Source organism: Quercus lobata, chromosome 11 (assembly GCF_001633185.2).
Source record: "Quercus lobata isolate SW786 chromosome 11, ValleyOak3.0 Primary Assembly, whole genome shotgun sequence".
Classification (NCBI taxonomy): domain Eukaryota; kingdom Viridiplantae; phylum Streptophyta; class Magnoliopsida; order Fagales; family Fagaceae; genus Quercus; species Quercus lobata.
Window position 1 is genome coordinate 48,055,098 of NC_044914.1, and position 20,970 is coordinate 48,076,067.

General features: G+C 32.9%; 1 protein-coding gene and 1 pseudogene across 1 annotated transcript; both read left to right on the forward strand.

The window, feature by feature from the left end:
- The first annotated feature begins 1,294 nt into the window (after positions 1-1,294).
- Positions 1,295-5,454, forward strand: LOC115967015 (probable amidase At4g34880). Its single transcript, XM_031086128.1, has 4 exons — positions 1,295-1,463; positions 3,360-3,603; positions 4,586-4,662; positions 5,105-5,454. Exons 1-4 carry the CDS (start codon positions 1,295-1,297, stop codon positions 5,452-5,454), a joined length of 840 nt encoding a protein of 279 aa, XP_030941988.1.
- A 4,343-nt stretch (positions 5,455-9,797) lies between these two features.
- On the forward strand, positions 9,798-14,863 carry LOC115967016 (annotated as a pseudogene).
- The last annotated feature ends 6,107 nt before the right edge of the window (positions 14,864-20,970 follow it).

Consider the following 20,970-nt stretch of genomic DNA (forward strand, 5'->3'; position numbering starts at 1 on the left):
TCAAACGGTACAAGTAGGTTATCTCACCCATCCTGATCATATCCCCGTTGGAGGCCAACCATATTTGCATACAGTTGATCACGATCCTCCACGAGTTAGGCATGAGCTGCCCGGGGGCAATACCAAAGTGATCTAGAAGTTCCATCAGGAACGGGTGGACGGGGAGTCTAAGCCCGCAGGTGAAAGTTGACTCGTAAAAACATACTTCAGCTGGTAAAAAGTGGCAGGCCCTATCTTCTTCCCTAGGTAGACGAACACGAACCCTAGATGAAAACTGAAACCTATCCTTGAACCTATTTACGGTTTCAGCGTCCAGACCACAAACCTCCCTGAGGGCGTAAAAAGCCCTAACCTCCCGAGGGCCAGAGATAGCTGTATCCCCTTCAGCCGGGTCGCTACTAGTTGACAACTCAGTCTCAAGGTCACTAGACCTAACCTCAGACATTGACCCTCTCCTTGCTAAACCCTCGAACCAATTAAGCGATTAACGGAGCAAGGGCAACAAGTCGCCCAAAACCATGCTCAGACAATTGCCCTCAAACACAAAATTTTCTAAAAACGGATAAGTACCCAAAGACCCCCCTAGACGCGCAAAAAGGAAGGAGACCGACGGGCAAGCTATCCTAACCTCCAAACTATCAACCATGGAAATGCAGAAATCAAAGGGCAGAGAAATACGGTACAAACTAAATCCCCAAAAGAAGAACAGAGACCAACAACAGAAGAGAAATAAAAGGAAACAGAGAATTAGAAATTATGCTACAGTAAAAGAAAAAAGAAGGAAGTAAAAGGAAAGAGAAACGCACCTCCAATGGCGGAAACAGCAAAAGCACAGCGCAAGGTGATTTGGAGAAGAAAGGAGGTCTCAAGAGAATGCTTAGAGTATCACTAGGGAATTTTTCTGTCTTTGCTCTCTGAAAAGTAAAAGAAAAATTAAAGAGGAGAAGTTTTAAACTTAGGCCAAAAAACGATTGAAAAACCAGCGGGAAACCCAAGGGTCATACCATTAATTCCACAGATCATCACGCGCCACGTGGCCATGATTGCGTGTAGCGCCGCCACTAAGCATTAAAAGCGGAACAGAACCCCAAGAGTCACAAGAAAAACTTTTCATCTTCTGTGATCGTCATGACACATCACCGACGACCCCAGAACCTAGGGGGCAACTGATGGGAATAACGATGCTACATCCCACGGACGAAGATAACATTAATGACGAAGAAAGCATCCTTGACGAAGTTATCAGGAATCACGAAGAAAGCTATCATCACTGACGAAGGCAGGGAGTCATTCAATGCAGTCAATCAATGACCTGAGCAGTTACGAAATCAACCCAGCAGACCGTTGGGAACCTCTTAAAAGTCTCATTATTGGACTAGAGGCGTTACTTGAGAAAGCATTAACCACCCTAACGGCTAGCCCCCAAAGCCACAGGTATAAAGCTCTCACACAGTCAACAGAAGGTAATATACACACAGACACATACTAACATTTTGAGAGCATATTCTGATTATTGATTTCTATTTATCATTCTAACTTTGGCATCGGAGACGTTGTGGCAGGCACCACACCGGTGACCATCATTAAGCATACTCTCTCGCGCTACGAAGGGTTCCATCTGCTCACTCTTGCTGATGATCTTGTACTTCATCAGGGCCTTCTTTACTTTTCATGGAATGGGCTTTCTTGTGAAATTTTGGCCTTCAACAATGTGTATGTGTGTGTGTGTAAATATAAAATATATAAATTGTTTGCAAAATTTTATCCATGTTTGACAAATCAATATCATAATGTTATAATTGAAGTATCATATGAGTTTTTTTATTTCTTGATAAAATCTTGAGAGTAGGAAATTTCAACCAAATTGCATATATTATCAATGTTGAATGATTTGAACGTATTAATTGGAATTGAAATTGAGCTAAAAATTAGGAGTTCCACACTTCCACTATTTACTCACAAAACTTACTACCTAACTATTTCATTCTATTGCAATTGTATATCAACTCTAAACTCTCTCTTTTTAAGGAAAAATTACTAAATTATTTGATCAATGCTTCCAAATTGCATATATTATCAATGTTGAATGATTTGAACGTATTAATTGAAATTGAAATTGAGCTAAAAATTAGGGGTTCCACACTTCCACCATTTACTCACAAAACTTACTACCTAACTATTTCATTCTATAGCAATTGTATATCAACTCTAAATTCTCTCTTTTTTAGGAAAAATTACTAAATTATTTGATCAATACTTTCTTTTGGGGGGCCAACTTCTATGTTTTTTCATATAACCTTTAAATATTTATAAAATATACGTAAATTGTAAAAAAAAAAATTAAAAATTTTAGAGGGGCCGAGGCCCCCCCCAAGGATACATGTGGCTCTGCCACTGAAACCTATTTGACTATCATTGCCTCATTCATGATCTTTGTTTTCCAATTACCTAGCCCACCGTCTTCCCTAGGTTGGCATAGGGTTTGCCTATCCAATGCAATCTTTTTGAGTTGGTATCATGTCCCCAATAGAAAGCATTCACCAAAGAGTCAATTTTCCTGCAAACTGTGTCGGTCAATCTAAAGCAGTTAAAATTGTGGATAGGTAAAGCTTGTAACACTAATTTTATAAGGGTTAATCTCCCAGCTTAAGAGATCAACTTTACTTTCCAACCCTAAAGTTTTTTTGAGCTACCTTCTCAACAATGTCTTGAAAGCCATTAATTCTTCTACCTCTAAGCTTAAATATGATGCCAAGGTATTTCCCAGGCTCATCCACCAGCTTAACTCCTGATTGTTGGCTTAAATACTCTTTGGTTGATCCAAGAAAATTGGGATTGAGGAATAATTCAGATTTGCCAAATTTACTTGCTACCCCAAAAGTTGACAATAAATAAGGAGAGTTTGTATAATTGTATTGACATCTTTGTCATTTGCTTTAAAGAAAAGGATTGAGTCATTAGCAAAAAGTAAATAAGAGAGTGTAACCCTACTTTTCCCACCCTAAAACCAGTTAGAGCTTTTGAAGACTCAGCTTGAATGAGTTAATAAGAGAGAATATTGGCACACAAAATAAAAAGGTAAGATGAGATAGAGTCACCCTGTCTCAATCCCCTGAAAGGTGTAGAGGGATTATGATTGATTAAAAATTTTTAAAAAACATACTGTCTCCTTTATTTTTTTCTCCATATTTTTCTATATACTTTACAATAATATTGTATCTATTTCTTACATTTTCTAAGATAAAATTAGTTATTTTTTTTTTTTTTTTAAATTTTATAATACTTACACCAATCTTTTGTCAACAAGCATCATCATTGTATTTCACAAATTTGGTTGTAAATTTATTTGGATGGAACAGGCCGGCCCATTTGTAGAATAGTAGCAGATGCCGTTTATGTTCTTGATGCCATTGTAGGCATTGACCACTACGACAATGCAACAATTGAAACATCACGGCACATTCGAAAAGGTGGCTATGCACAATTTCTTAAGATCAACGGGCTCCGCGCGAAGAGAGTGGGGATAGTGAGGAAACCCTTCTACAATTTTGGGATTGATATTATTGCCACTCGAACCATTGAGCAACAGCTAAAAACACCAAGGTAATTACTTCAATGCTTAACCAAATGTATTTTAAAAAGTTACTATCAATTTTATTGCAAATGGTATACAAACTAGCTTGGTAATAAATATGTTTAATTACATCAAAAACATAAAAATTAATTTCTTTTCTTTTAAATCACATTTAAAAGTTGATGCATCAATTTACAAGGCTTTTATTATAAAATTTGTACTAACGGTAGTATCACTTTTTAAAAACTTTATGTGAATACTTCAAGCAAATTTAGGAAACAGGGCACCATTTTGGTAGACAATCTGGAAATAACCAATGTTAATGAAATCTATACGTCGTGCAATGAAGATCAAAGAAATAAGGGAATTCCCATTTATTCAACTAGCATCCGAGGAAGCCTTCAGCTTTACTGACTTCTGGTAGGTCCTCTTCAAATTGTACACAGACCTTCACCTCAGGCCTCGTGATGAGTTGGGAAGGGTCAAACCCTCTTTTCGGATTGTGTACCACCATTGATAAACACCAAAATAAGCGATATTTACTACTCCAAGAGCACACCTCAAACCGCCCCCCACCCCACCCCCCCCCCAAAAAAAAAAAGACTAAAAGCTTCCACAGCTGGTTGACTAGAATGAGGATCCCAAATTGCATGAGCAATAGGCCTTACATGTAAAGGGTCCTATACCCTTGTCTCAAAATTTCCTTACCAAGCTACATGAAACAAATTTTCCGAAGTCCACAGAAAAATTAGCAAACAAAATCAATAAAAGAAGATGCATAGAAAAAATTATTAGATACCATACCCTTGACTTTGGTATCTAATAAGATATATCTACTATTGGATTTGAACAAATGACTCCCGCCGTATGAAAGCAATACTCTAACCACTAAGTTAAGTAGGTCATTTATCATCACAAAGAGGGGGGGGGGGGAAATGGGGCCTATGACATCGATAGATTATAAATGAAATATTAGTCATAGGCAATACCATGTTTGTTTGTATTTATTAGATTCTACCTTCAATTAGATGTTAGTGTAATGAGACTATTGTTCTATACCATTATGGAAGAAGATTCTGGCAATATATGTACTTCCTCGGGAATGAAAAATAATCAATCTATTTTCATTTGGTATTTTGGCTTCAATTTTGCATTGGCGGCTGAGTTTAAAAGATATATTAATGCATACCTAAAGGAGCAACTGGTTTCCCCAGTCCATTCCTTAGCTGATTTGATTGCCTTCGACAAGAAAAACTCAAAATTGGTGAGTACAATAAACTTAGGTTCTCTTGATTTATGTAATGTCTTACATTCACATATAAGATCGACACAAATAACTGAGCAACACTAAGGAAATAATTTTTAGTAAGTTGTGATTGGAGCAACATCATTTTCATGCAAACCTACTACTAAGTACCGACATCATTTTTGTTATGTGCAATTATGGTAGACCACGTTAATAGTTATGAAAAAAAGTGAAAATTTTTGTGTCATGAACTTATTGTTACTAAAAATCATACTCAATGATAGCTAATTATGAACAAGACCTGTTTATAAAAGCTAAAGCAACAAATGGAATTGGAAATGCAGAGAAGGTTAGGCTGTCGAATTTAGCAAAACTAACTAGAGAAGGTTTTGTGAAGTTGATGACAAAGAATAAGCTAGATGCAATAGTTACTCCTGGTAAGTCGTTGTCTCGTGTCCTTGCAATTGGGGGTTTCCCAGGAGTAATTGTTCCTGCTGGATATAACTCTGACGGGGAAGCACTTGGGTTATGCTTTGGAGGACTAGAGGGTTCAGAGCCTAAGCTAATTGAGATCACCTATGGCTTTGAGCAAGCGACAAAGATCAAGAAGCCTCCTAATAAATTGAAAACTTAAGGCTCTATTACATCATTACAGCCTCTGTTCTAATTATGTGACTTGTATTAATATCTAAAAATCGTGAAGCAAGATTTATATGTAAGCTAGTAGCAATATCTATGCTGCAAAAATAAAAATTATGTTAGCCTTTATGTTTATTTTAACTTCATTTATGTTTAGTGTCCCCCCCCCCCCCCCACCGCCCCACCCCTCTTTTCTTTTTTCTTTCTTCTTCTTCTTCTTCTTCTTCTTCTTCTTCTTCTTCTTCTTCTTTTTTTATTTTTTATTTTTTTTATATTTTACGAAATTGCTAATTATACCCTCTAAAAATAGCACAATTTTAATTACATCCCTAAGATTTAATTTTTTTTTTCCATCCTTAACATTTGATACCATTTTGAATGTCATTTGTCCGTCTATTTTCATTAATGACATAGTTCTTAAATGTCAACCAATCCTCAAACCAACCAAAACTACATAATTTTTTTTTTAAATTTTTCTTTTATTTTGTTTTTAATATATTTTTGGGTAAACTGCATATTTTGTCCTTATCTTTTATATTATATTCTAATTTGACCTCTAACCTTTCAATTGTGTTAATTTGGTCTTTAACATTTCAGTATCATGTCAATTTAGTTCTTGTCATTACCTCTTAGTTGGAAATTGCTTGACATGGCACTAAAAAGTTATTAATCAAATTGACACAGTTGAAATGTTAGAGATCAAATTAAAATATAGTATAAAAGATATGAACTAAATATGTAGTTTACCATTTTTTTTTTTTGTTTTTCATATTGTATTGTCACGAATCCAAACAATTCAATTATTGATAGATGTTTATTTAATTATTATTGTTTGGACTGAGTTCCATTTTATGAATCTATATAATCAACATGGACATTTAAATCAATTTATTATTTCATCTTTCAAGAGCTCTACCAAATCAATAGAAAGGCATGTTCCTATGCCGGTCTATGGGACCCATTAACCTATGAGAGACATATTCCATTTCCTTTTATTTCAATGAAAAAAGACTTTATTGAATAGAGAAACAAACTACAAAAAAAAAAAAAAATAGTTTTCTTCCTACAACAGAACAAAACAGGGAGGATGTTCCTTGAGACCCGAGAAGATACCATCTCCTACCAAACACAAACAGACGAAATCCAGAGAACGAGATTCCATTCAAAGTAATGTTAAAACAGTTCTAATCAAATTAATAATTATAATAAGCTTTAGGTTAATGTGTTCATCTAACTTCATAATAATGATATGAACTTTAGGATAATGTCGGCTACTGGCACAAGAAACAGTGGTCTATATCTATTGTGGCTACACCAATTATGAGCTTGTGGACAGGAAGACCACAAAAACAGCCAAAAATTGATCATCTTTCTTGAGAAATGGCTGGTCCAGCCTCAAGGCTAATAATATCTTTCCACACCAATATATATATATATATATATTCCGTATCAATTAAGCTCAACGACACAACTTTTCACGATATATTTTTTTTAATTGTTATTTTTCTTAATTGTTAAGGTGGCATGTTGTTATCAATATTAGTAAAAATAATGTTAATAAACTCATAAGAAAGTAATATTACTCTAATTATAACTTAACACATCAATAATTGTAAAAAAAAAAAAAAAAAAAAAATCTATTCCTAATATTACTTATTTTATATTTGACTCGCATGTCTAATAGTATTGGCATCACCCACATTTCTTAGAGCACTAATTAAATTTTTTAGCATTTGGGACTTTAGAGACTAAAAATCAAACTTCATCACGTGTGTCATATGTCAAAAGTTTTAGTATATAGCTACTATACACTTTTACTAGTAGAAGTCTACTATAGCTACGTACTAAATTTGTTTTAATAATTTCTTTCTCCTCTCTACTAACTCTTTCTCTCCTCTCTTATATACCTCTCTCCTCTCTCTTTATTACTTTTTTTTTTAATAGATAGTGGGCGATATTTTAGGTTATTTTAATTGATGATATGTTAAGGGGAAATGTTAACAAACGCTCTTAGGGTAATTGTTAGCAAACCATTTCAAGAAAGTTTTTATGAGTAAAGGGGGGGAAAAAGAAGCAATTAATGCCCTAAGGGCAGAAGTTAACATGACCCTATATTAAAATAAAATATGTAATACAAGATATATTGTAAAATGATGTGTTAAAAAAAAAAAATAAAAGGTAACTTTTTAGTCTGTCAAAATGACATTTCTTTTAGCACAATTGATGAGGATGCTCTTACAAAACCAGATATCTCAATGCTATATGTTTAGTTGGGTGAATTTTTGAGAGAGAGAGAGAGAGAATAGGAGAGAAAATATTTTTGGTGGGCGTTTGGTTAGAGGGAGGGGAGAAAAGAAAATTGGTGAGGTTTTAGTGTTTTCTCTCTGAACCTACCAAAATGACTTCTCTTTAAAATAGAGAGAAAAATGAAAGGACTTAAAGGAACAAAAATATCAATGTGCAAAGTTCACATGGGTTTCGTTCTTTGCAAGTGCTTTTTTTTTTTCCCTTCGATTTATGTCTCTCTTTTATACTATTTGTCTCATTCTTTTTTTAATCTTCTTTGGTTTTTGTCTTTTCTTATGTTTCTCATTGGGTTTTTCTTTAAAATCTTTTTTTCTTTTTGTTTCGGTCTCTTTGTTTTACTAAGTGTGTCAGTTTTTTTTTTCTTTATTATTTATTCTTTTCGTCTTCTTTGATTTTTTTTTCTTTTCTTATACTGCTTATTTGGCCTTTTCTTTTCTTTTTTCATCTTCCTTTGGCTTGTTTTCTTTATAAAAAATTGTTCATATAATATTTTTTAATTAAAAAAATGCGTCACTTTTTTATTTTATTTAATAAAAATAAAATTATAAATTTATACCAATTTTATTTTTCATAAAATAAATGAGTTTCTCATCATTTCACTTTTTTATTCTCCCAATCAAATACAAATGAGAGAAAATTATACCACTTCTATCTTCCCACTTTTTTATTCATTACTCATTTTCTATTCTCTTGCTTTTTCATTCTTCCAACCAAATCGATCTTAAAAGAGAATATTGATGGAACAACTTCGGAATGATCAGACATCCAAAAGTTGGACAGATCAACACGTGTATGGTTGAGATTAAGCTAGGATATGATTTGCTTTTCAATTTGACCTTTGGCTATAAATTTTGGCGTTTATGTCCATCCAAGATAAAATGAGGAGCCACTTCGAAGTTTTCTCATAAAACCTTAGCAACCCCAACAAACCCGTAAGGCTCTTCATGGGATGCAATAGAGGCTGTTGCAGACCAACTCCTCCGGACCCAGGGTGTGATGGTTTTGCCAAGATTCTGCTATTCTTGGTTGTGATCTTAATCCTCCTTTGCATACCAAAGTTATATATAACTTATGAGCCAGCTGTTGAAGCACCAAAAGAAGCTATAAATTGTGCATGTATAGTTTTGCCATTGGCGTTAATAGCCATTGTGTATTTAGTATTAATAATAGGTCCTGGTAGCGGTTGCAAACCACCGCCATGCAAACGATGCCACCGCTACTCATGCAAAGGATGCTTCCTTGGGGTGTGGCGTAATGATTATTAGAATGTTACATTTTCCTGAGATGGATTGTAACTTGTAAGCAGTTTGTGTTTTACTTTCTAATAAGCACTGTGTGTTTTAATTGATTTATTATGCATATTTCATCGCAAAACATGTTGTAACAACTTGGAACTTTAAAATTTGTTGTAAAAATACTGTGGACATATCACTTCATATTTTTTTTTCCCAGTTTGGTTGTCATGTTTGTGTGCCAAAGAGCTATAATTTGTTTGTATTGGATGTAAAATTGGCAATTATGCCTAATATTATCATTATGTGGTAAATAAAGTGCTGTCTGATACTTTCCAGTTTTGGATTTTCTATTTTTCTTGCTTGATAAATTTTGATCAGGTATGCATGAAATCCAGTGTCTGGATCGGATAGAATCAATCCTGTTCCAATACCTATGCGTTAATTTTAACTTAAGAAAATATTTACAATTAAATGAATTTTCTTTTAATATGAACTACTTTTTTCCTTCTCACAACACTAAGGACTTGCTTGTAGGAATGTCCCTAGTGTCTCTGACATGAACACATCGGGGATTTGGTAGTGTCCGGACACATCCACCAACATTCTACCACTTCTATCATGTGCAAATTTACATATAAATTAAGAAAAATACAAAACTACAAACAAGCACTCCTTGTACATTTTTCAGAAATTGGATCTAGGAAACTGTTGCCAATGCCCTTTCTTTTTTAACCAATTTTGTAATATCTAGGTAATTTTAAGTACAGCAATAAATTCTTCTTAGTCATCTTAATTAATGGAGGTAAAAAATAAGTTTGATCTTATGTTCCATAAGACTGCTTTGCTATGGTGTGCAGAGTCCTTATACAATGGGAGATCCTGGTGGGTCAAGTAGTGGATCAGCAATATCTGTAGCAACAAATATGGCAGCAGTGTCACTAGGTACAGAGACTGATGGCTCTATTTTATGTCCGTCCAGTAATAACTTGGTAGTGGGCATCAAACCAACCGTTGGTATCACTAGTCGAGCTGGTGTCATACCAATCTCACCAAGACAAGATAGCGTGGGGTAGGTTTTCTCCCTCTCTTTTTATCATTGAATAGAAAAAATTTTATTCATAACAAAAGAGCCAAAAAGCACTCATTGTTTCCACCTCCAAAACCTAATGAAACCCAGCACACAAAAGAATCAGAAGGGACCATCTATACATCAAGCCCATGAGTAGCTCTAGCATCCTTGTGGACTCACTCAAAATAACAACTTAAAAAATTTTAGCTACAGTCACAATATCAAACACAATTTTCCAATGGGAGGACTGCTTTGGACAGTTAATGGACTCTACAAAAGTTAAAAAAATCCCCTTCTACTACAGCTTGAGAATAGTTTCGAACTTTGTCAAAATATAAAGACCACTTGCAAGCCTCAGCTTCTGCCATAATTGGATACATGGTAGTGGCTTTGAAAGTTCCCACTGCTATGAGCTTCCCTGCATTATATCTATTAAACACTGCTAGAAAGGAGAAGTTCTTACCTATAGCTACGTCACAATTTACCTTTGTTTTGTGATTTTTTAGTTTAAGCCACCGCAGCTGTTCTGTTTACCTTATGGGCATACTCTGAGGGCACCATAATTTCTGATGCATCTTTACTTCCTAGCAAATTTTCCTTAAAAGCTCCATGCTGTCAAAAAATTTCTTGAAATGCACCATTTGGTTTCTTAACCCCTAGATTTGGTTAAATGTTATAGCTGCAAACAAAACAAAATTTTTTCTACTCTGGCGGTCCTCCTCAAATTGGATAAAATAAGGTTCTACGAGGGTAGATGTAAGTTGCTTAACATGATTAACATGTACATGTTCTACTTCCTTTTTCTTTTATAAAGCAATAGTTGGGGGAGGGAAGATTTGAATCTTAGACATATTTGTTGAATACATCAAGAAGTATCAGTTGAGCTACAAAGCTCTTGGTATATTCTCTACTTCCTTACAATGTACATATCGCAAGAATTTCAATCCATGTCCAATTGTTTGGAATTGCAATGTAAGATGGTAAAATAACATTTACAAGTTTCATAATTTCACTTTTCTGATATCTTCTTAGCCTTGCCATATTAACTATTAGAGATGCCTTGTCAAGTTCTATATGTCTACTCTATAACTCTAGTCTAGGTTCATTGTATTTAATTTACTTGAGTGTAAACAAAGTAATTCCAATCTTATTTGGTGCACAAACATCGTAATCCCAATCCTACTTATAGTGTAAATATTGTGTAAGCCTGTGTTTGTAATTAGCCTAAGATTTAGACTACTGTAATACCTTTCAATGAATTTATTGTAATACATATAGCTTAATAGAAAACATGTAACCATCAAGGGATTTCTGCTATAGACATAGACATCCATGTTAATTTTTGCATTCTCTCTCTTCTCTTTCACTCTATAGGTTCTTCCTAATCTATTCTCCATAATGGTCAGCATAAAAGTTCTCTGTCACCATTGTTGTTAGCTACTTTGCAAGCCCATCCTAATTGTCTATAAAAACTCATATGCATCTTTCTAAAATATGCTATTTTATGACAAGACAATCTTAGTGATTTCAACTGCATTCAATGGGTACAATATCCATCTTCCTTACTTGATCATTGTCTTTCCCTATGATCATGTGTCCTCAACCATCTTGGCCAAGTATTATGGAACACATCGATAGACTTCTCTATTAGATTTTTCTTTTTGATCATGCGTTCTCTATCATCTTCAGGCCACATTACGTAGACCATGCCTTTGATCAATAGCCTTCATTGGCTTTTTTGTTGGTCACACATTTTCAAACATCTTAGCTGAGTATCACTGACCATGTTGATTGGTATCCTCCCATATCAGCTTTTCTTTTGGTCATGCATCTTTATAGGAATCCCCTCCTATTCAACTCCTCTTTTTTAGGATTCCCTTTATGAAGGTTTTTCCATGTGAGTGAGATGATTCTTAATGGAAGTTGAGTTTTCCACAGTGTATTCCGCAACTCAGGTGTTATATCACTTACCTTGTGAATGTGGTTTTGATCTTCCATTTCCTTATACAAAGCTTTATATCCTTGCTTAACACTGTAACTTCCAGATTGAGCATATGGCCATAATAGCTTATCTTTTGCAAGGAGAGACTTGCTAAGAGGGATGTCCAGAACCTCCTTCATTTTATCCCTCTGGTAAAGTTTAGCTAGAAGAGCTGGCTTCCATGTTCTCTGGTCCTCATCTATGAGGTCAGCAACCTTAACGACGTTTGAGTTGTTAGAGAGATTTGTTGGTTCCGCATGTCCTCCATAGTGCTTGTCCTGCCACGGATTCTCTGTATTTGAGAATGCTTCTCCATACCCATGATGCAGAAGCTGAAGACTAACATGAAAGAAAAAAAATGTCTTAGGAAAATATTTAGCTTTGAAAGTTCTTGCCACCAGATCAGTGTTTGGATTTTGAGCAATTCTCCAAACCTGTTTGACTATCATTGCTTCATTCATGATCTTTGTTTTCCAATTACCTAGCCCACCTTCTTCCCTAGGTTGGCATAGGGTTTGCCTATCCAATGCAATCTTTTGAGTTGGTATCACGTCCTCAATAGAAAGCATTCACCAAAGAGTCAGTTTTCCTACAAACTGTGTCAGACAATCTGAAGCAATTAAAATTGTGGATAGGTAAAGCTTGTAACACCAATTTTATAAGGGTTAATCTCCTACCTTGAGAGATCAACTTTGATTTCCAACCATTAAGTTATTTGAGCTACCTTCACAACAATGTCCTCAAAGCCATTAATTCTTCTACCTATTAGCTTAAATATGATGCCAAGGTATTTCCCAAGCTCATCCACCAGCTTAACTACTCTTTGGATGGTCCAGGAATATTGGGGTTGAGGAATAATTCAGATTTACCAAAATTTACTTGCTGCCCCAAAAATTGACAATAGCCAAGGAGAGTTTGTATAATTGTATTGACACCTGTCATTTGCTTTAAAGAAAAGGATTGAGTCATCAGTAAAAAGAAAATAAGAGAGCGTAACCCTACTTCTTCCCACCCTAAAACCAGTTAGAGCTCTTGAAGATTCAGCTTGAATGAGTTAACAAGAGAGAATACTAGCACACAAAAGAAAAAGGTAAGGTGAGATAGGGTCACCCCTGTCTCAATCTCCTAAAAGGTTTGAAAGGTGTTGAGGGACTACCATTGATTAAAAATTTTTAAAAGATACAGTGCCTCCTTTATTTTTTTCTTCATATTTTTTTATATACTTTAAAATAATATCGTAACTATTTCTTACATTTTCTAACATAATATTAGTTACGTTTTATTTATTTGTTTAATATTTACACCAATCTTTTGTCAACAAGCATCATCATTGTATTTCACAAATTTGGTCGTAACTTTATTTGGATGGAACAAGCCCATTTGTAGAACAGTAGCAGATGCTATTTATGTTATTAATGCCATTGTAGGCATTGACCACTACGACAATGCAACAATTGAAACATCACGGTACATTCCTAAAGGTGGCTATGCACAATTTCTTAAGATCAACGGGCTCCGCGCAAAGAGAGTGGGGATAGTGAGGAAACCCAACTACAATTTTGGGATTGATTTTATTGCCACTCGAACTATTGAGCAACATCTTAAAACACTAAGGTAATTACTTTCAATGCTTAACCAAATGTATTTTAAAACGTTAGTATCAATTTTATTGCAAAAGGTATACAAACTAACGTGATAATAAATATGTTTAATCACATCAAAAGCATAAAAATTAATTTCTAATTTTTCTAAAATCGTGTTGAAAAGTTGATGCATCAATTTGTAAGGCTTTTATTATAAATTTTTTACTAACAGTAGTATCACTTTTTAAAAAACTTATGTGAAAACTTCATGCAAATTTAGGAAACAAGCTAGGCACCATTTTGGTAGACAATCTGGAAATAACTACTATACGTCGAGCAATGAGGAAATTGCATTGGCGGCTGAGTTTATAAGATACATTAATGCATACCTAAAGGAGCTAGTGGTTCACCCAGTCCGTTCCTTAGCTGATTTGATTGCCTTCAACAAGAAAAACTCAAAATTGGTGAGTACAATAAAATTAGGTTCTCTTGATTTATGTAATGTCCTACATTCATATATAAGATTGACAAAAATAATTGAGCAATGTTAAGGACGTAATTTTCAATAAGTTATAATTGAAGCAACATCACTTTCACACAAAGCTACTACTAAGTACTTACATCATTTTTATTATATGTAATTATGGTAGACCACATTAATTTTTATGAAAAAAAGTGAAAATTTTTGTGTCATGAACATATTGTTACTAAAAATCATACTCAATGATAGCTAATTATTAATTATTCCATGAGTGCCAATATAGGAGAGGTTAGATTATGGACAAGACCTGTTTATAAAAGCTGAAGCAACAAATGGAATTGGAAATGCAGAGAAGGTTGCATTGGCGAATTTAGCAAAACTAACTAGAGAAGGTTTTGTGAAGTTGATGACAAAGAATAAGCTAGATGCAATAGTTACTCCTGGTAAGTTGTTTTCTCGTGTCCTTGCAATTGGGGGTTTCCCAGGAGTAACTATCCCTGCTGGATATAACTCTGACGGGGAACCATTTGGCTTATGCTTTGGAGGACTAGAGGTTTCAGAGCCTAAGCTGATTGAGATCGCCTATGGCTTTGAGCAAGCGACAAAGATCAGGAAGCCTCCTAAATTGAAAACTTAATATTACATCATTACAGCCTCTGTTCTAATTATGTGACTTGTATTAATATCTAAAAATCATGAAGCAAGATCTGTATTTAAGCTAGTAGCAATATCTATGCTGCAAAAATAAAAATTACGTTTTTTTTTTTTTTTTTAGATTGAAATAAAAATTATGTTAGCCTTACTTTATGTTTATTTTAATTTCACTTATGTTTAGTGTCTTTTTCTTTCCTTTTTTCTTTCCCTTTTTTAATGAAAGTGATAATTATACTCTCTAAATATAGCTCAATTTTAATTACATCCCTAAGATTTAAATTTTTTTCCGTCTTTAACATTTGATACCCTTTTGAATGTCATTCGTCGGGCTATTTTCGTTAATGACATAGTTGTTAAATGTCAACCAAACTCAAACAAGCCAAATTGCAAAAAAAAAAATTTAAAAAATTTCTTTCTTTTATTTTGTTTTGAATTTATTTTTGGGTAAACTACATATTTGGTCTCTATCTTTTATATCATATTTCAATTTGGTCTTTAATTTTTTAATTCTGTCAATTTGGTCCTTAACCTTTCAATATTATGTCAATTTAGTTCTTGCCATTAACATATAAGAACACCACTTAACCCAACAACTTAAGCCTATAGGTTTGAGCCTAATTGTATTATATTAATGCCTCATCTTCTTTACCTTTTTTCCATGTGACTTCCAGTCACACATGTATACCCTTCAGTATGCATATGATTAATTTTTCTTTTCTTTTCTTTTCATATTGTATTGTCACGAATCCAAACAATTCAATTATTGATAGATGTTTATTTAATTATTATTGTTTGGACCGAGTTCCATTCTATGAATCTATATAATCAACATGGACATTTAAATCAATTTATTATTTCATCTTTCAAGAGCTCTACCAAATCCATAGAAAGGCATGTTCCTATGCCGGTCTATGGGACCCTTTAACCTATGAGAGGTATGGTCCTTTTCCTTTTTTTTTCAATGAAAAAAAACTTTATTGAATAGAGAAAAAAACTACAAACAAAAATCCTACAACAGAAGCAAAACAGGGAGGATACATGTTCCTTGAAACCCGTGAAGATACCATCTCCTACCAAACACAAACAGACGAAATCCAGAGAACGAGATTCCATTCATTGTAATATTAAAACAGTTCTAATCAAAATTAATAATTATAATAAGCTTTAGGTTAATGTGTTCATCTAACTTCATAATAATGATATGAACTTTAGGATAATGTCGGCAACTGGTACAAGGAACAGTGGTCTATATCTATTGTGGCTACAACAATTATGAGCTTGTGGAGAGGAAGACCACAAAAACAGCCAAAAATTGATCATCTTCTTGAGAAATGGTTGGTCCAGCCTCAGGCTAACAATGTCTTTCCGCACCAATATATATATTCCATATCGATTAAGCTTAATGACACAACTTTTCATGATATTTATCTTAATTGTTATTTTTCTTAACTGTTAAGGTGGCCTGTTGTCTTTGATATTAGTAAAAATAATGTCAATAAATTCATAAGAAAGTAATATTACTCTAATTACAACTTAACATGTCAATAATTGTAAAAAAATTTCTATTCCTAATATTACTCATTTTATATTTGACTCACATGTCCAATAATATTGGTATCACCCACCATTCTTAGAGCACTAATTAAATTTTTTAGCATTTGGCACCTTAGACACCAAAAATCAAACTTCATCATATGTGTCATATGTCAAAAGTTTTAGTATATAGCTACTATACACTTCTACAAGTAGAAGTGTACAATAGCTATGTACATAATTTGTTTTAATAATTTTTTCTCCTCTCTACTAACTCTTTCTCTCCTCTCTCATATACCTCTCTCCTCTCTCTTTATTAATTATTTTTTGTTTTTGTTTTTGTTTTTTAGTAGATAGTAGGTGATATTTTAGGTTGTAGTTATGTACTAAATTTGTTTTAATAATTTTTTCTCCTCTCTACTAACTCTTTCTCTCCTCTCTCATATACCTCTCTCCTCTCTCTTTTACCTCTCTCCTCTCTCTTTATTATTTTTTTTTGTTTTTTAGTAGATAGTAGGTGATATTTTTAGTACTAAATTTGATTAGTTTTTTAGTAGATAGTAGGTGATATTTTAGGTTATTTTAATTGATGATATGTTAAAGGAAAATGTTAACAAATGACATTAAGACAATTGTTAATAAACTATTTTAGGAAATTATTATGAGGAAAAAAAAAAAAACAAACAAACAATTAATGCCCTAAGGACACAGGTTAACATGACTTTATATTAAAATAAGATATGAGGGTATATTATAAAATAATATATTAAAATAAATAACGTAATTTTTTAGTGTGTCAAAATGACATTTCTTTTAGCACAACTGATGATGATGCTCTTACAACACATGATATCTCAATACTATATGTTTGGTTGGGTGAATTTTAGAAAGGATGGAAAAAAAATATATATATATATATATATATTTTTTTTTGTGAGTGTTTGATTGAAGGGATGGGAGAAAAGAAAATTGGTGAAATTTTGGTATTATCTCGCTCACCAAAATGTCTTATCTCCAAAATAAAAAGAAAATTGGGTGGAAAACGAAAGGACTTAATGGGACGAAAATACCGATGTGCAAAGTGCACATCGTTTTTTTTTTCCCTTTGGTTTGTGTCTCTCTTTTATACTATTTGCCTCATTCTTTTTTTAATCTTCTTTGGTTTTTGCCTTTTCTTATGTTTCTCATTGGGTTTTTTTTTTTTTTTTTTTTTTTTTTTTTTTGTCTCTTCGTTATACTATGTGTGTCAGTTTTTTCTCTGTATTATTTATTCTTTTCATCATCTTTGATTGTATCTTTTCTTATACTTGTCATTCAGCTTTTTCTTTTCTTTTTTTCATCTTCCTTTGGCTTGCTCTCTTTAAAATATATATATAAAAAAAAATTATCCATACACAATTTTTTTAATAAAAAAAATGCATTATTATTTATTTTATTTAATAAGAATAAAATTATAAATTTATACCAATTTTATTTTCCACTAAACAAATGAGGGTCCGTTTGATAGCAATATTTAAATAATGTTGTTTAGTTTTCAGTGTTATGGAAATACGTGCTTGAATGTTATAAAAATACATATCAGAAGTGTTATTGTTATTTAAATACTGAAAAACTGCTTTTAAAAGCCATTACCAAATAACCCTTGAGTTCTCCATCACTTCACTTTTTTATTATCTCAACCAAATACAAATGAGAGAAAATTTTATCTCTTCTATTTTCTCACTCTTTTATCCATTACTCATATTTTATTTTCTCACTTTTCTACTCTTCCAACCAAACTTAGAAGGTGGACACATCAACACATGTATGGTTGAGATTAAACTAGGATATGATTTGCTTTTCAATTTCCCCTTTGGCTATAAATGTTGGCGTTTATGTCCATCCAAGATAGAAAGAAGATCCACTTTGAAGTTGTCTCATAAAAACTTAGCAACCCCAACATACCAGTAAGGCTCTTCATGGGATGCGTTAGAGGCTGCAATAGAGGCTGTTGCAGACCAACTTCTGCAGGCTCAGGGTGTGATGGTTTAACCAAGGTTCTGCTATTCTTGGTTGTGGTCTTAATCCTCCTTTGCACACCAAAGTTATTCATAACTTATGAGCCAGTTGTTGAAGAACCAAAAGAAACTGTTCGTGCACGTATAGTTTGGCCATTGGTGATAATAGCCATTGTGTTTTTACTTGTAATGATAGTTCTTGGCGATTGCAAATCACGACCATGCAAACGATGCCACCGCTACTCTGCCAAAGGATGCTTCTGTGGGGTGTGGCGTAATGATTATAAGAATGTTTCATGTTCCTGAGATGGATTGTAACTTGTAAGCACTTTGTGTTTTACTTTCTAATAAGCACTGTGTGTTTTAATTGATTTATTATGCCTATTTCATCAGCAAAAGCATTTTTTTTTTTTTTTTTTCTAGTTTGGTTGTCATGTTTGTGTGCCAGAGTGCTGTAAGTTGTTTCTATTAGATGTAAAACTGGCAATTATGTCTAATATTATGATTATGTGGTAAATAAAGTGCTGTCTGATACTTTCCAATTTTGGTTTTTTTTCTTTTTCTTGCTTGATAAATTTTGATCGGGTATGCATGAAATTCCATGTCTGGATCAAGTAGAATCAATCCTGTTCCAATACCTATGCGTTAATTTTAACTTTCCAATTAGCACTTTTTTTTCAATAGTTACTAATTAGCACTTTAATAGCAAGGTTCACATATATTTTTTTATTTATGCTCGAAAAGAGGGTCTCATATATGGGTTTTTTATTTTATTTTATTTTATTTTATTTTTATAATGCGCGATATTTATTAAACAGAGAAAAAAAAAATCTTAAACCTATTTGGATAAACAAACTTAGCAAGGGCACGAGCAATACTATTAACATCCCTTTAACCCAACTAAATGCATTGGAATCAAAGCAGCAACTAAGCTCTACAATATTGCTACGCAGAGTAAATAGTCAAATTAATAGACCGCTCAACATTTGTCAAGTCTAAATCCAAAACATCAGAACAATTTTTGGCATCCCCTGCACAAAGTAATAGGGGTTTCATTTTGAGTTGAACTCAAGACATTCATTTAATGATGTAAATACCATTTTGGGGTACAAGAGATTAGAGACAGTACGTAGGCTGTAGCCACTTATATTTTATTTGAATCCAGCTAATGGAAACCAGTACGTATTTTCTTTCTTCTAATGATAGATAAAGAATTTTGCAACATATTTGTTTTAAAAAGATCAATGCTAAAATAAATAAAGCTTATATCCTAGAAGAAAGCTCACTATTAAGTATTAACTTGCTTTAGCGATGATATATATACTACTCCATATTAAAAATAAATAAATAAACGACTATGGTGCTATTGTTACAAGCTAATGTCAATGATCGAGAATGATTCGGTTTGTTAGTGGTGGATTAATTTGTAAATTATTCTCTTCTTTAATATTTTGGTTTTGTTTGGAAAAAATATCAGTTTTTTTTTTTCCTTGCAGAAAATCCAAAGTTTACAAGTTTTTTTCTTTTTTCATTTTTATTTATTTATATATAATTCAATTTTAATAGTTCCATTATAACAATGAGAGAGGGGGAATTTTACCTTGATTCTCCTTGTAAAAGAAAACGATAATACCACTGAATTACAAACTCTTGAATCTTGATAGAGGAGGGGGAATCAACCCTGCTAAAAATGCTATCTAGAAATATCATTTAAGATTAATATGACATATTCCCAACTTTACACCTCAAAAATTAATCAAAATAAACAAGACAATATAGATATAGTAACAGTTCTCATCAAAATTAATAAATATATTATAAAATTTTGGAAACTTTTGATTCAGAGTCACATGCCTTGTAAAGGACACTAACTCAATCAACGCATGATTAATCTTCCACTCTTTGTGTGTTCGTGTGTGTATATATATATATATATATATATATATATTAATTTTGGTTAAAGATAGTATAGCATTAATGTATTATTGAGAAATTAACTTACATTATTTTGTAGCCTTTTTAATTTTTCAATGTTTATATTATAATATGGGCTTATTAGTTTTTAACAATTATGGACTTTTTTTTTTAATTTGACTTTAGAAAATTTTATGAGGTTTTATTTGTAATTATATATATATTGATATTTTTTAAGCAAAATAAATATGACTTACTATTTTTTTGCAACGAAAACTTTTCTTCCGGAAAGGTTTCGTCGCAAATAAAGAATTAGTCAAAGATGTTTAACGTAACACTGTTTGAAAATGGTTTTTAACGGCCAGTGCTTGTCGTAAAAGGTAAGTGGCGACAAAATGCGTTAACAATGACAATAATTCATCGCAAAAGGTATAATAGTCTTCTACTCTTGGTCTTTTTGTTTTTTTTTTTTTTTTTGAGATAGTTTTAACTTATGACGTTCATTCTTAATAATAACTCTTTATCATTAGACCAAGACACCGATCAGTTTTTTATATAAGTGGGGACTGAACCCAGATCTCTAATATTGACTAAAACAAGAGCTACCGACTCAACAATATTATATACTAGCGGGCCAATTTACAATTTACCAACACATGCAAGAACCTAATCTTACTATTTTTTTATTCTATTTTTTGTAATTTTAATACCGTATTAGCTTTTCAAATCATTATTGACTGAGTTTGCCCTCAGAAAA